Source organism: Pteropus vampyrus, unplaced genomic scaffold, assembly GCF_000151845.1.
Source record: "Pteropus vampyrus isolate Shadow unplaced genomic scaffold, Pvam_2.0 Scaffold340, whole genome shotgun sequence".
Lineage (NCBI taxonomy): Eukaryota > Metazoa > Chordata > Mammalia > Chiroptera > Pteropodidae > Pteropus > Pteropus vampyrus.
The window spans coordinates 682,105-699,878 of record NW_011889121.1 but is presented as its reverse complement, the minus strand read 5'-3'; the positions used below and the strand labels follow the sequence as shown (position 1 = coordinate 699,878).

The 17,774-nt window shown below is 36.7% G+C and overlaps 1 protein-coding gene across 2 annotated transcripts in view; it reads left to right on the top strand.

Moving 5' to 3' along the window:
- Positions 1–17,774, top strand: part of DMD (dystrophin) — a 2,089,898-nt gene that overhangs the window by 1,417,952 nt on the left and 654,172 nt on the right. For both annotated transcript variants that reach the window (XM_011378471.2, XM_011378473.2), the window contains exon 50: positions 4,109–4,217. In XM_011378471.2, the coding sequence (XP_011376773.1) occupies positions 4,109–4,217 (109 nt within the window). The remainder of the gene's footprint in view (positions 1–4,108; positions 4,218–17,774) is intronic.

The following is a 17,774-nucleotide window of genomic DNA, read 5'->3' as shown; positions in this document are numbered from 1 at the left end:
ATTATATTAGTTTTAGGTGTACAGCATAGTGATTAGACATTTGTATAATTTACAAAGCGGTCCCCCCGATTAGTCTAGTACCCACCTGGCACTATATATAGTTATTACAATATTATTGACTATATTCCCTATACTGTGCCTTACATCCCCGTGACTATTTTGTAACTGCCAATTTATACTTCTTAATCCCTTCACCTATTTCATCCAACCCCCCAACCCCCTCCCACCTGGAAACCATCAGTTTGTTCTCTGTATCCATGAGTTTGTTTCTGTTTTGTTTGCTTGTTTGTTTTCTAGGTTCCACATATAAGTAAAATTATATTCAAAGTTTTTAAATTCTGGAAATCTAATCAAGAATAGGACTTGATAATGATAATTCCACTGATTTTATATTTAAAGATGTTGGATTTTAGACATATATTTGGTTCACTTAAATTCAGCTAAAATGTGTTGACATAGTCAGCAAATTATTACCTTTTACAGATCTTTATTGAGCACTGCTTAAAGTTTATTATGTGAAGAATGCTGCATTGGTTGTTGCAGCCAAACATTTTTGCTACCCAAGAGAACTTTGCAGCCTAACAGAAAAGATGAGCAAATACTATATATGAGTGCATGCCAGCGGACCAAAAAGCAAAACAAAGCCAAATGAAAAAGAACTTCCATAATACATAAATAATTAATTTCAACTCTAAAGTATACCAAATAGTTGAAGTGGCAAGACTATTTTTGTAACCACCTGAATCAAAATCTGTAGGCATTTCATGTGATGTCATTTGCTTATGATTATAAAAGATTGAGGAATATGCAATTCTGAGCTTATGCAATTCTGAGCTTACTGCATTTTTGACATTTTGCAGTATCCTCAGATGTTTACAGTAACTTTGGGGTACTACTTTATTTTTCAAATTTTAAATTATACAGTTTTCTACATTTGAAATTATAGTAACATTTTTCTACATTTGAAATTATAGTAACTATTTTACCCATTTGGAGATAACAGTGGGCTAGATAACATTCAAAAAATGAATAGACTATTCAGAATTTAGGTAATAATAAAAGTAAATTAAACATATAAACATGTTATTTTCTGGATAACCAAACCTAGTCTTTTAAGCACTGAAATATTTTCATTTTAACTATTTTAGTGAAAACTTAATATTATTGACTATCTTGTTTTGCTTCATTAAGCAGTGCATAATAACTAACCAACAATTTTATAGTACTTTACAGTGCACAGAGTTCTTTTCACGTAAAATATCACATTTAATTTCTCCAATAAAGCTATGAGTTAGATGGTAGTGTCATATCCATATTTCAGGGATGATAGATCTGTGTGACCTATCTGATTTGCCAACAATCCCACAACCAGTGGTAATGAGTTAGGATTGAAATCCAAGACTTCCGATTCAAAAACACAGAGTAATTTAAACTTTTCTTAATTTTCAGGGCATCATTATCAGCATCAATTATTGTTTTGTTTCATTATACAATGATACACATGAAATATGAAGTTCAATACAGATCACTCTTTCTTCAGTTGAGGCCCAGATGAAGTAGTTAATTTGCTTTTAGAAGCCAAATTGTAAGATTGATGCATACTTTTAAATATTAGAATCAAGGCAGTAAGGTGCTTACACTATAAGAAGTGTATAGAACCGAAGGCAACTGTAAGGAACAGAAAACTCCATCTCTCCTCAGTCTGAGGCCATCTGCTTATTTAGTAGACTAGTAGAGAGATCCCAGCACTATTCAAATCAGTCTGTCTGTCTGTCTGTCTGTCTGTCTGTCTGTCTGTCTCTCTCTCTCTCTCTCTCTCTCTCTCTCTCTCTCTCTGTACATATACATATAGTTGACTTCCTATAAGTTCAATGATGTATGAGACTTCACCATATGTTGTACTGTTATCCCTTCAATAAATAACCAAGATCATTACATTTTTCTAGGTATTTGCTTTTATGTTTATTGTCTTGTCTCTATTTATTACTACCTTTTGTTATCAGCATGGTTACTGCTAGGTGCTCTTAATATTCTGTCCTTGGGAAGTCACTGAAACTTTGCAAGAGAATCAAGAGAAGAAATATATATTAATTCACTAACTTTTTATAATATTTAATTCTTAGTGTTTAGCTCTGATGTCAGAATGGAAAAATATCTTCCACATGACATGACTTTCAATGGTAGTTTTACTCACTGATCAGAGGCATTTTGTTTGTTTGTTTGCTTTTATATTCAAGGCTTATGTTTTTAATAAATACAGTTATAGTCATTGATGTGATGGTAAATGTTTAACAACATGCACCCTGGGAGAAAAAATTAAAAGCCCCAACTTGAGTTAATATTAGACACGATAGACATAAATAATCTCAAGAGCAAAATGATAGTTAAATTAGGAAGTGATTCATTTTTAGAATTTATTCTCTTGGCAACTTTTTCTAAGTGAGGTTCCTCAAGATAATTAACTCCTATCGAAAATGATTTAAGGGCTTATTTTCTTATTTTTGTCAAGAATGGTGCATATCTAGTTCATAGTAGATGCTGAGGTAACTTATTAGATATAATAGATGCTTGGGCTTTGGTCTTGGACAGTCAGCATTGGCACTAACTGAAAAATTATTAGAAATGCCAGTTCTTGGGACCCAGAAATCAGTGGTTTAACAAGGCCTCCAGGTGATTCTGACGATCCCAAAGTTTGAGAGCCACAGATCAAAGGCATTAGAATTAACCCTGTCCCCATAATTCATTAAGAAGGTTTGTTCTAGGACCTGAAGCCCTCTGCTTTCAGCCAGTGGAAAAAGAAAGAAACCTCACTCATTTTTGAAAAGCCTCAGCCCAGAACTGACAAATATTCTGTTCACATTCTACTGACAATAAGTACAGTATTCCCACTCCCTTATCTGCGATTTCGCTTTTCACGGTTTCAGTTACCCATGGTCAACTGTAATCCAAAAATATTAAATGGAAAATTCCGAAGTAAACAATTCTTAAGTTGTAAATTGCATGCTATTGTGACTAACATGATGAAATCTTGTGACATTCTGCTCTGTCCTGCCCAGGATATGAATCATCCCTTTGTCCAGTATATTTATGCTGCTTATGCTCCTCACCCATTAGTCACTTAGTAGCCATCGGTTCTTGGATTGACTGTTATGGTATCACAATGCTTGTGTTCGAGTAACCCTTATTGTACTTAATAATGGCCCCAAAGCCATTCACATAACTTTCATTACAGAGTATTATTATAATTGTTCTATTTTATTATTAGTTACTATTAATCTCTTACTGTACCCAATTTATAAATAAACTTTATCATGGGTATATACATATGGGAAAAAACATAGTATATACAGTGTTTGGTACTATCTATGGTTTCAGGCATCCACTGGGGGTCTTGGAAAGTATCTCCCACAGATAAGAGGGGACTGCTGTAGTTATATGGCTACCCAGTGGTGTACTGAAGTCAGCTCGTATCTACTCATGAGGGCCAGTTTTCAAATTTCCAGGCATTTTTTGAGCCTTTAGACTCTCACCTTGATCAGTTATTGAATGAGAGTAGGGAAGAGCATGCCCTTAGGCAAGGCAGCTCTAGGTAGGGGTCAGTTCCTGAAGAGACTGACACCATTTGGGACAAGAATCCATTTTTGAAGTAGAGTACACATTCTCACGTGTGTCACAGTCTCTCCTTCCAAGAGTTTCTAATATGATTGATCTGGGATGAGCCAGGACATTAAGATATTTTTAATGTTATCTGGATAATTCTTATATGTAGTCACACTAGATGTTATTTAAAAGAGTTAAGCCACTCGCGGAGATACACTGGTTTTTGTTTGTTTTGCTTTTATTAATATTGGTACTCTACTTCCTTTAAATGAAATTGTGCCTGGAGCAAGAGCCTGTATGCAGCAAATAATCGATACATATTTCCAGGCTGGTTTGCTAAAGTAATTATGGTACCTTTGAAAGGAATTTTACCCAGAAAAAATTAACTCAGAAGTAAAATACAATAGAAATGCAATAATATATTCACAAAATAAGTTAATAACTTCATGAATTAAGGTATCTTCAAGATGTTAATTAAATAAATAACCTGTATGCTTTTCTATTAAAGAGGAAGTTAGAAGATCTGAGCTCTGAGTGGAAGGCGGTAACCCATTTACTTCAAGAGCTGAGGGCAAAACAGCCTGGCCCAGCTCCTGGACTGACCACTTTCGGAGCCTGTAAGTATGCTGGATCCCATTATCTATGGCCATAGCCATTTACTCAAATGCACAACAGCAAGGTGATTTCTGGGTGAAAGGGAGAATTTGTTGCTATTCTGAGAATAGTAATAAACGTTTGTGCTATTTACTCTACAAAATGTCTTAGAGTAGGTTCCTTGGGAATGGACCATGGTTCAGAGTGTTGGATGACAAAAGTAGATTGGAGTGTATTTTCTAGAGAAATAACAACAGTGAAGAAAGGCACAGACAGCAGAAGAGGCTGAAGGGTGATTTGACTGTAATAGAAGCCAGAGACAATTCCACAGGGGCCTTAGAGCTGGGCTGGCCCTGTAGAGCTGTCCTGAATTGCAGGGAGAGGGTCTGGCCTTTGTATTCCTGAACCAGTCAGTCATTGCCCATGGCTACCTACTGAGAGAAAATGGAGACTACATTAGAAGTGTTTTCTGAAGGCCAAAGGCAATTGCTAGTAAGGAACACCTTTATTGACCAGTACTCCCAGCAGCAGGAATGGGTGTGTTGTCCCAGAAAAGATCAGAGCACAGCACCAGGTACCCACTAGCACCTAAATACATGAGGGTTCCATCTCAATCCTATGTCATTTCAACGATATTTTTCAAAGATACCCATACAAATCCCTGAAACTACAGAAACACAGTCCTCTTAGCACTTCCCCCTGTCCCATTTGAAAGCAATTTTAGAAACTCTTTCATTTTTAGTTCAAGAAAAAGAAAAATAGACTGTGACCACCATAAGCCAACTTGGAGGAGTAATATTTCTTCATTTAACTATAGTTTTAATTCTTATTTTTACTGCATATTTGTAGTCTATTTTTAATTTCACTTTCTATTCATTTGTTAGTGGAAGGTATGCATAAAATCTCATGACAATGTTAATGCCGACTCAAGTGAAGGGAGCCAGAATACTTCTTTGCTGTACCAATTCTATAATTAGGCAGAACTAAAAATATTTGTTTGTTTGTTTTGGTTTTTTGTTTTTTGTTTGCTTTTGGCCTTGTCTACTTTTCAAGGTTCAAATGATTGAAATATTGAAGCATGGTGACTGGCTCTTCAAGTAAAGTTGATTTTTATTTTATATCAAGTAGCAATACACCACATCAAAAAGGTCACAGCCAGGGTAGCATAATGATAATTCAGTAGATGACACATATAGTTCTTAGGTTAAAAGAGGCCCTACGATTTGGGGACAGTGTGTCTCATGTGCTCCCTGAGGTATCTGAGCATTCATCAAAGTTAGATTTATTTGATGACACTGGAAACTTGAAAAAGATCTGTAAGAATTCTTTTTTTTTTTTTTTTGTCAATCCGGGACACTAAAATGCTATATCAGGCTTTATATTCAACTAATTATACCAAGTTTATTTCTTTTTATAACTTTAAAGTTTTGGTTGCTTCAGCACATATGCATTTGTCCCTATATAATCATTTATTTGTATTTGTTCTCTAACTTTCTCTCATATGTTCAGCCTCTAACTCTAACTCTGTAAAGAGATTGGGTCCCAATGATTTGTTTATAAGTTTGTTGAACTCTGAACATAATTATGGGTTTATGCCCCTATTTAAGCCACTTTACTCATGGTAGGAAGTTACACAGCCAGAGCACAGAAATCTATTTCACCTGTTAAATATCTAAATGTAACAATGTTTCTAATGGAAAATACATTCAAAATTCCAGTTTTCATTTCCAACAACATATATGTCATCCACTTAATAAATATTTATTGAGTAACTTTTATGTATTGGGTATCACAGTAGGTGCTGAGGATGCAGCAGAGAATAAGCTAAAGTCCCTCCTTTCATGAAAGATATAGTCTGATTGGAAGAGAAAGATAATGAGCTAAAAAAGAAGAAAATAGATACTATCTTGATATTGGTCAGTGTTACAGAGTATAATTCACAGATTGATGTCAAATGGGCACTTAGAATTGCAGTCTCAGACCCCACCCTAGACCCAATGAATCAGAATCTGCATTTGAATAGGATCCCCACATGATTTGTATGCACACTGATGTTTGAGAAACACAGTTATGAAGAATAGGAGAACAGAAGAAGAGACAAAAGGAACAGGAATGAGGATATAACTGTCTATAGTTTGGCCACAGAACCGAGATAAAGGTTAAAGGAGGACAAATATATGGTGACTGAAGTAAATTTAACTTTGGGTGGTGAACGCACAATGCAATATACATATGATGTATTATTGAATTCTACACTTGAAACCTATTTAATTTTATTAACCAGTGTCACCCCAATAAATTTTATAAAGTAAAAAGAATATTTGAGAACATCAGAAAACTGACGGAAGTAAGGAAGTGAGCCATGCTTATATCTGGAGGAAAGTACTCTAGAAAGAAAAGGAACTACCAGAGTAAAGGCCGTGAATTGAAGCAAGATAGGTGAGACCAGAGCAGGGGGCAAGGGAACATTTGCTGACAAATATATGGTGGAGGACATCTTTCATATCTCCCGCCCAACTTTCTTCATTTTCATCTAAGAGTTTCATCTCTCCTGTCACTCCTTGCCTTCCCGCTACTCCCTCCACATTGCTGCCAGTAAGGAGAGTCTGGGAACGGCCTCAGCTCTAAGCCACTGGTGGAGTTTGGGTCAGAGTTGGAGAAGTGAGGGAGAGAGGAATTTTGTTAAAAGCAAGGGCTTTTCATCTCATATAGCAAAGTGACACAGAGCTGGGCATCATATAAAAATGTTAAATGCATAAATGTTGAATGAAAAGAATCAATTGGGATTTAAGTAGCTGCACAGCTACTTTTATTCAAATAAAACATTTTTTTTTCTGTAACATAATGGTTTAAGCGTCAGAATTAAGAATTGCTTATATCTCTGACTTCTGGAAAGTTAATCTAAAATAAATACAGTATAAGAAAGAAAATCTAATTTGTAATATATTTCTGATATGATTATTTAATATACTATATTTTAATACAATGTAATTTATAATTCATCATAGTAAGTTTTTTCCCCATTGCGCTCCTACTATTGTGCTAGCTGCTTCTACTATATGTCTTTAATATTAAAGTAATTGCAAAGTATATATTGTTATAAGCAATTTTTTAAAGGTAAGGATTCCAAGGCTTGGAGTGGAAATAGCTAGATTAAGGCCACGCAGCTGGGAAGAAACAAAGCCAGGATTCCAATTCAAGTGTTTTGAATTGGAATCCTGGCTCTGAAGCCTGTGTTTTGTTTTGTTGTGTTTTTGCTGTGCCTTGCACTATCTCTCTGTCCAAGAACCTAATGGAAATTGTAGATACGGAGGAAGCTAGCCAGCAGTTAATATTATTTAACTCAAATTTTGGATGTATGGGGAGTAAAAGTGAGATATGTTTCTGCATCTTTTCTACTTAAAGAATTTTAAAAAATCAGTTTACTGGATTTGAATTTCTTAGAATTATAGAACTCTGAATATCTTAGAATTACTGAACTCTGAACTTAGAATAATGATTGAAATTATCATCTACTTAAATATTATTTTATATATGTGGAAACTGAGGCCCAAAAGTCCTTTTTAAGAAATACTAAACCCAGCTCCTTTATGGCTGCTTAGTTAAATTATATAATGTGATGAGGATGAGATGGTCCTGTCTGAGCAGTATAAATTGTTTCAATTTACAAGACAAATAGGCATGCTGGAAAAAAGCTTTTTTTGCAATTGTTGTTGCTTGGATACCTGAGTGTATCAGTTATCTATCTCTGCATAAAAAAAAATGTAATGGCTTAAAACAAGAGTTATTTAATTGCTTATGATTCTGTGGGTCTGCGTTTTAGGCTGTGATTAGCTAGATAGTTATACTGAAGGTCTTGCTGGGCATCATTCATGTGCATGGAGTTATCTGGTAAACAGCAGCATCTAGATGGTCTAAAATGCACTCGCTCAGATATGTGACAGCTAACTGTTGGCTGGAGAACCTTAGTTCTTCACAAGGCCTCTCATCCTCCAGTAGGCTGGACTGGGGTTCATGATATCCCATTCTCAGGACAGTGTTTCAAGAGGGTAAGAGTGAAAGCTATAGGACCTCTTGATGCCTAGACTCTAGAATTTATACAACATTACTTCTGCTGTATTCTTTTAGTTAAACCAAGTTGTAAGGCCAGCCTAGATTCAAAGGGTGGAGAAATAAACTTCACCTCTTAAAGGGAGAAGCTACAATGTCATTGCACAGAGGCCTATACAGGAGGCTTTATTGTGGCCTTTTTTACACACAAACCACTGCATTGGAGAAAAGGGTGGAGGAAGCAGAGATGAAAGTGTTGATCTGTATCCAATATCCTATGTAAGTGGTTCTCAAACTTTATCATATATTAAAAGCACTCATTTCTTATTAAAGCATAGATTGTTGGGCTTCAACCCAGAGTTACTGATTCGGTAGATCTGGGGTGAAGCTAGAGATTTTGCAGCTCTAAAAGGTCCCCAGGTAATGCTGACGCTGCTGGTCCTGGGACTGCACCTTAAGAACTACTGCCATAGACCTATGGCGAGTGAAGAAGGAGTTCATCCCTGCATGTAACATGGAGTAAAATTTGAGTGAGATCCAGTGTTGTGGATGCCAAAGGGAACTCCAGGTTATTTTAGCACCACCATTCCTCTCCCCGCCCCCATAGGACTTTGTAGCTTGGAAGTTCAAGTAGATGGACAGCCCATTAAGCCCAGGCAGTATTGACCTAGCAGGGCAACTCAAACACCTGTGAGGAGAATGGCCAAGCTTATATGAAGCTTCCCTGGAAACTCTCAGAAACATGTAGGTAGATAGGACTTTGCATGAGACTGCAAAGGCCTGCATGGCAGATGGAGGCAAAGAGCCAGAAAATCTGGTTGTAAATGTCAGTGTGAATCCTTTCTTAACCACAAGCTGCTGGGTCTGAGAACATTCACATCACCCAATTTAGCATTTTTGAAAGAAATTACATGTAGAACATAATGTGAAGACTCCAAATCAAGATATTAGAGCTCTTCAAATGTCCCAGTGTAATAACTATGAGATGAATGAACATTGTATATATAGACATATACAAGTGCCAGTTAATAGAGGTTCCTAGTTGATTAAACACTGATAAAACCTTCTCTTCCTGTAATTAATTTTGGAGAGAACAAATCTCAAGTGTAACTAGGAAATTGCTGCACTGGAAGTCAAGAAGCCTAAATTCTAATCTCAGTTGTACTACCAACTAGACAAGGAATCAACACACTCTTTTTGTAAAGAGCCAAATAGTAAATATTTTCAACTTTGCGGGTCATGTGATTAACTTTGTCATTGTATTCTAAAAGTAGTCGTACCATAGACAATATGTAAATAAACAGGCATGATTGTGTTCCAATAACACTTTATTTACTAAAACCAGAAGGTGGAAGGTGGGTTGAAAATGTCCTTTAATGTTACTCACAGCCCCTCAGCATCCATCCTTCCTGTAAACCCTCAGGCTTCTAAATTCAAGTACCTGTGACTCTTCCCAGACACTTTCTCTAGCCACAGGACTTGCAGAGCAGGTAGGAAGTGCTGGGGAAGAAACATTATTGGAATAGCGCTCAAACACTGATGGACAGGAGTTGGTGGATAAATATCCTACCTTCTTCACTCCTTGTAGGACAGCTTTGAGGCATGTTCCACAACAGAGGTCTCCAGTAGGTTGAGCCACAGTTGCCCATAGTGATGATCTGTTAGCATGCTCTGTATAGACTTCCTTCCCATTTCTATTCATTTCCTTACTCTTCCATCACAGCTTTCTGGTGTCATCTGTCAATGAAACTACTTGTGCTTAAATCCATGTCTCTTAGGGTCAACTTCTGGGTTAGCCTAAATTAATACAAGTCTTAGGATTAGTGCCATAGTTATACCTTTTGAATGAGTTGTGTTGCGATTCTCATTTTGCAGATGAAAAAACCAGGGGTCAGAAAGATTGAATAATTTGTCCAAGGTTACAAAGCTAGTAAGTGACAGAGTGGATATTCAAAGATAGGACTCTTTGATTCCAAAGCTTATGCTACTAATCAGAATACCATATCTCAAGCAGTGATTTATTTATCTTCATTTGAATTTTTGAAGGCACTATTTAAATATATAATATACAGAAGGTTATTTATACATTTATTATTTGAACTTTATTTGTAGGTCTATAGTTGAATAAAGCATTCCAAGGCTATTTCAATAATACTTTAAATATCTAGGCAGTTTGATAAAAGCATGAGGTTAATTGGAGCTTAAATATCTTGGCACCACTATTTATTTGTTTGATTTAAGCTGTGAGAAAACAATTTATTGTGAAAATGGCCTTCATTTATCTGCAGTGGTCATGAGAGAAAGAAGGAAGGAAGCTATCAATTAGTTCCTACATTCTTACTCCCCTTTGGCTTCCCAGCTTTCTCAGAAACACAGAGAGGTGCCACTGTGTGGGAGGGGGAATTTCCCCCTCCTAACCCTCTTGAGTTCTTATGACTGGACTAAGAATAAAATTGACACAAGAACAAATTAACAGGAGAAAAGAAAACAATTGATACTCAGAGAAATTATGAACCAGTCCAGCTTTTCGTATTTTTTAGACAAAGAAACAAATTTGTGAAGAATTGACAGGGCGAAGAAACTTAGGTTTGGAGGCTCATTAGTAAGGAATCCAAACAGAAAGAGAGTTCAGGTAGTAAATTAGTAAGAAATAAGGTTTCTTTATACAGGCTTCTGGGCGCTGGATTCCTTAACTCTAGAAATAACGTACTTTCAGCCCCTTTGGAACAAAGAGAATGAATACCTTTCACAGAGAGGTTTGTTTCCTGCATTCAAGAATACAAGGGAGGGTCAATGTGCCCTTGCTCTGGCTGTTTTTCAAGTAACTTTAATTCAAAGTAGTCAGTATGCCACTGTGTGATATTTTGGGGCGGCGTGCCCTGGGCCCCAACACCACCCATACCCTTTCCTGTTTCATCTATGTTGCCTACTGTTGATTCTGCTTCAGCTGAAGCTTTCAGATAAGGCATATCAGTTTCAGTGGATCCAAGTCTTTCTCTGCCTCATTAACAGATGATTACTCTACTAAAAACACCTAGGACATGGCTCTCCAACGTTGATTTTATACTTAAAACCTCTAAACATTAAAAATTTTCTCAAAGTCAAATACATTAGGAATAAGATTTTGTACCACAATATATGGAGTCCCCTAATCAATTATAATAACAGGATAAGAAATAAATTTTAGATCTTCCTCAGGATATTTCAAAGACTTGAGCAGCTACAGAGACCCTCCAACTCTTGGCAGCAATAAGTAAATTAATTAAATCACATTTGTATACACCAGTGAGGTGAGGGTGCTTGAAATATGACATGTGTCATGCTATACAAAGAGATGTGACAATAGAAAACCCTGGCTGGGGAGGTCCCAGCATTGCTCCCATTGATCAGTAAGAAGTCTTGGTATGTAGGTGGTGGGCATCCCTGGTCCCAGGCCAGGTTCTTCAACAGTGTCCCCGGATTAACAGGGAGGATATAACAGTGCTGTCATTGTTACTTTCCAAGGCAGTGATAGACTGTGAAAACTGGAGTATTTAGATATTAATTATCTATTTTGTGATGATGAAGTTCCCTTTTTCTCCTTCTCTTAACCTTTTGGCAGTTTTATTGCTTGGTTATGATCTCCAGTTAGGGCCAACCTTTGGCGTCTGAACTGGCAAAGGAAGAGAGGCTCTAATCCATCATTTCTAATGCATGTTGGAAACATTCCTGGAAGTTTCAGAGAGAGAGAGAGAGAGAGAGAGAGAGAGAGAGAGAGAGAGAGAATGTGTATGTGTGTGTGCTCACGCACATGCGCACATGTGTGTAAGAGAAAGAGGAGAATAACATCACTAGTTGAATGAAGTATTCTGATCATTAGAGATGTTTCAATTACCCACATCCTGCATTGTAACAGAAATAAAGGGTTCTTGGCAGTAAAGTTATCTTAACCTTCTTATATTATTTATCTCGCTTTAAAAAAAAAAAAAAGACCTTTGCTGGAAATCACTACAGAGTATACCACAATGTTGAATTTCTTCTCAAGCTATTATTACAGGTAAATTAGAACTATGCAAACATATTCATGGAATAAGTACCCTACAGCCCACAAAAGACTTCTCCATATACTCCTAATGTGTCCTAAAATGTTGCTGAGTCATTTTGACATTGAATATAACTTTACCCTCAAGGAAGGAAGATTCCAAAAGGAAACCGTAGCAGTTTGCACTTAAATTGTAGATTGTAAGATTGTGATCTGGAAGGTCTTTGAGAGGTCATTTATTCTACTCCACTATCTTCAGGAAAGGCTCTCTCTCTCTCTTAGAAGGAATCTTAAGGTTAACTGCCTACTCTCTCCTTTAAAAATGAAGAAGAGTAGATGGAATTTCAACACTGCTGTTATATTCAAGACATTCAGCTGCCTAACCCAAGTTCCAGTTACTGTTTAAATTATTTTTTGAGTAAGCAAAGAATATTTCTGCTCACTGAACATTTAGATGTTCTTTTGTTACTGCTGGAGCAATCGGAGTTCTGGAAGCACACACACCTTCAGGTATTTTTCACTGCAGAAGAAATGAATTTCAACTAAGTGAATATGAGAAATATTCATTTATTAAAAGCACAGGTAAGGTAGAAGACGGGTCAAGCCTAAAACCATCTAACCACTTGAAAATGAGGTTACATACCCCTAAGGGGAAGTATGGGTACAGCCAGGAAAGATAGAGAGCTGTAACCCCGGGGGGGAGGGCGCTTTATATTTGGGGCCATGATGAGTGGTTCCAAAGACATTCTTAGGTGTTTGGCAAGTGAGGTCATTTTGATTGAAGCCTGGCTGCTATATAACTTTTTCTAGTGCACATGTGCTTACCCAGAATTCAGTCTGTTATAATTAGATTCATGAACTTCCAGGCATAAACATAGTATTCTAGTGAAGCTTAAATTGTAGGCAGATTAAGGTAGTACCTTCAGCGCAGGCATCTGTACTCAGATTAGGCCAGCTAAGACTATGGCCCTCCTGTCCTTTGTCCTTTGGGGATGCAGGAGGGATTCTCTAACTACCAATAGGGTGTCCTTTGGGTGGTCTCTGAGCTGGGCCCTTATTCCTTTGTTCCCACTGTCACTCATGTCTGACTAGCTACCTAACACTTTGAAGTCTGTTATTTAATCTCCCTTCAAACTTTCCTTTTCTTGCGTAAATCAGGTGAGTCCCCATGGCCTATCAACAAAAATGCTGTCTTTCAGATGTTTACACATCTGTTTCTCTAATGTTTAAACTTCTCTGTAACCCCTCTTCTACCCTTCCAAGTGTAGGGTATAACACCACTTTCTATTTTTCCTCTTGCCTCCCTGGCTACTCTTTAACATCTTCAGAGCTGGCTCAACATAGTTTTTCTGTTGTAGGCTTCAGAATTGGATGCTGTTCCATAATCACTGGTCTACCCTTGACTTGGTCAGATGACAAAGTCTGCATACCATTTTCCTACTTTATATGATGGTATTATTCTGCTGGCAGTAACATACTATGAGCTCATATTAAATTGAACAACTATTTGAGTACCTAGTACTTTTCTGCTGCATTTTAGCTTAGCTAGTCATATCCTTCTATATTGGAACATCCAAAAAAAGTTTCCCTTCCAATATAAAGTATCTTTAAATTGATTTCATCAGCAGCATTTATACATGCTCATGTTGTCCCCATCCTAGAACTAGTCTACCTCAACCACAGAGTCTCCTGCAGGCACTGACAAATCTTTTTCCTATTATTCACAGCCACTTTTCTAGAAAGAGTCATCCGTATTCCTGTCTCTGTTTCTCCCCCACTACACCCTCCACTGCAGCATGGCTTTGTCCTTCCCTCAGTCTATTAAAAGTGTCTTAGACCAGAAATTATCTCTATGTTAAAATATCATTTTAATCCTTATCTCACTAAACTTTTAGCAGCATTTAATGCAATTGGCTACTCCTGTTTTGAAACATTTCTTCTATCTCTTTGCTTATATAACACCACTTTCTATTTTTCCCCTTGCCTCCCTGGCTACTCTTTAACATCTTCAGAGCTGGCTCAACCTTTTCTATATGGCTTTTAAGTGCTTAAAATAATGTAGGCCCGCTTTTTTTTTTTCCACATGCTTAATCTCTTGGGTAATCTGATTCACTTATATGGTTTCAAGTACCAACTATATATTGAAGTTCCCCACATTCTCACTTTAAAGCCACACCTCTCTTTTGAGTTCTAGATATATATATTAATTCACAAAATTAGCAGTGAAAAAATAAAAAATAAATATTCCTGTCCTCATGGAGCTGACATTTGTGGAGATAGAAAATAAAGAAAATAAATACAATATATTTGCATGATATGAGGTGATAACCGAATGGAAAATAAAACAGAAGAATGTAAGGAGTAGATGTATGTAATTCGAGGGTGGGAATTATATAGACAAATTCACTGAAAAAGCAAAATTAATGTGAAGACCTGAATATGGTCAGAGTGTGAGCCATGTGGATATCTGGAGGAAGAACATTTTGGGCCGCAGCATTCAAGGAATGGCATTCTAACAAAGGCCGTGAGATAGGAGCATGACTAGTATTAGAAGAATAACCAGTGTGGCTGGAGCACAAGTGAAGCGGGGAGAGCAGTTAAGAGATGAGGTTAGATCAGGGAGAGCTTTGAAGGCTGTTGGGATGACTTTGACATTCACTTTGTGTAAAATGAAGACCCAATGGAGGATTTTGAGCCCAGCAGTGAGATGATCTGACATATTCTGGCCAAAATTTTTCAGGATGTGTTAAGAATAAACCATAGGGAGGAGAGTAGAGTGGAAGCAAGAGAAGACCAGCTAGACTATTGCAATAATTTAGTTGAGAAATGATGATAGTTTTGTCCAGTGCAGGGACAATGGAAGTGATGAGCAGTAGATAGATTCTGGATGTGTCTTGAAACTAGAGACAACAGGATTGGTTGACAGATTTGATATGGGGAATAAAAAAATGTGATGAGGTTTTTGGCCTGAGCAAATTGTAAGAATAGTGTTGTCACTTACTGAGTTAGGGAAGATGGTAGAAGGTACAGGATGGTGGAAAGCAATATAAAAATCTCTGCTTTGTGCAAATTAAGTTACATTGACCTACCAGTTATCCAAATGGAGATGTAGAATAGGTAGAGGGCTATATGACCTTGAGGTTAGGAGAGAGAACCAATCTTGAGATGTAAATATGCAATTTCTAGCATATAGCTGAGCCATGAGACTTTGCTAGTTAAAGCCAACAGGTGAATGTAGGTAGAAAAGAAGATATGCAAAGATTGAGCCCTGGAGAGGATCCCAATGGTAAGAGGTAGGAGCTATAGCAATAAGTAGTCAGTGAAGTAAGAGGAAAACCAAGACAGAAACCTAGAAGCCAAGAGAAGGAAGTGAATTAAAGAGAAGGAATTGATAAGCTGTTTCAAATGCTGCCCAGTAATGAAAAGCCTGAGACCCAACCTTGGATTTAGCAAACTTGGATAGAATAGTAGGGCAATAAAATGCAGATTGGAGTGTATTCGAGGGAACCCATATACCCAACCATTCACTAAACATCTGCACTTGGATGTCTCCCAGACTCCTCAAATCTGCCATGTACAAAATTGAACTAGTGAGTTTACTTCCCCCTCTTCTCTTATATTCCCTATCTCAGCAAATGGCAACACAGTTCACTCAAGCCAGTACCAGTAAGTGATCCTGGATGGGCACCTCTTTCTCCTTCACTTTCCTCATTCAATCAACTACCAAGCTCTACTGATTTTACTACTTATATATCTTTCAAATTCTTTTATCCATCTCTATTTCTTCTGCAACCATCATATTTTACCTGGATGCTTGCCTCCTAACTAATTTGATTTACCTCTCTCTAATCCATTCTCCATATAAACATACTCTACAAAGAATAATAATGCAAAATGTAAATCTTATTCTATTTTAATCCTTAAATTGTATCCTATTGCTTTTAGAGTAAATCTTCAAATTATTAACATGGCCCACAGGCCTTATGTGGCGGTTCCCCTATCTACTTTTCTTGTTCTATTGTCCCCCTTTTACTTCATAGCCCAGCCTCTCTGGCTTTCTTCATTTCCTTTAGCTTGTCTGCTTCTTCCTGGACTCGGGGTTTCCATATCTCCTACTCTCTTACCTGGATGATCTCCCCTCTTACTCATCCTTTAGTTCTCAGCTATGCCTTTTATTCTACAAGACTCTTTCCTTGAGCCTCTTATCATATAATCTTAAAGAATACTTTTTCTCTTTCATATTCATATCATTATTTTGATTACTAAATTATTTTGTAATTATTTAGTTTTTATTTTCTAATAGACTGTAAGTTCCAAGGGGATCCTATTTTATATCTTGTTTATCAATGTCTACAGCTTTTGTTCAATGATTAGCATGCGATAGGTGTTTAATGTATTTCGACCAAATGAACAGTACATTTATTTTAGAGTTGCCTTAAATAAGTCAACCTCCCATGTAATTATAATATCAAAGAGATTAAGTGGTCATATGCTTGTCCAGCTGTTTAGTGGCAGAATCTAGACTCAAACCCACATTGCCTGAGTTTGATCTCAGCTCTTCAGCATTCTTATATATCTCAACACTTTTTCTGCTTAGACATAGATGACAGATATGTTCAGCCTCGAACTCTCAGTGATACACCCTAAATTTTTTAAGACTACAGTATTGATCAAATAGGGGTGTGCTGTAACTTTCCTGCAATCTGGCAGGCTAAATCCAACTCCCGTCTCATTCTTAACTGTCATTCTTATCTACATCCTGATATTCAATTAGGGAACCTCTACTTTATACGATACCATGCTCTCTTCCTCTTAAAATTATATAGTTTATTCCTTCTCTCAGCTTCAATATTTTTAAGAAAATATGTCTTAATCTTATTTTCCAAAATGCTTGCCAGTCCATGATGAGTTCATTAAACAGACATTCAACCTAGCTTTTCTAATACTTAGGCAAAATTGCTAAAAGTGCTAACTGTGCCAGTGCCTAATTTGCAATATAGACCTACGATAGAAAAAAAAGTCAAAATTATACTTTCAGTTCTTGATTTTGAAGTAATTATCATAAATTCAAAAAATCGTTGTTCTCCAACATTAAAAAGCAGGAACTAAATAATATGCCACTAAAAAAGTAGGAAACGATATTGAAATAAAACATACTAGTCAATCTCCAATGTCACTTTAGCTTTTTAGGATTATTCTTTGTTCTTGAAGAAATTTATGTATAAAAGCTATAAATAAATCCCTATAATGTTTACTGTGGATTATTAAGTGGAGGAGGTAGTTTTACTTCTCATATTGAAGTGAGCGTGAAAAGTTTTTTTCTCAATTATTAGTATTTTCCTAACCCTGTGATTTGGTTATAAGCATTTTGCTTACGAAGTCCAGCAAGAACAAAAGAGAAGTCCTATTATTTTTCTTACTAATTCTTACTTAAGGTGAAATGCGCCTTTCTCTTTTGAACCTGCACTCCATGTTTAACAAATAAGGACACAACTCAGAATTAAATTGT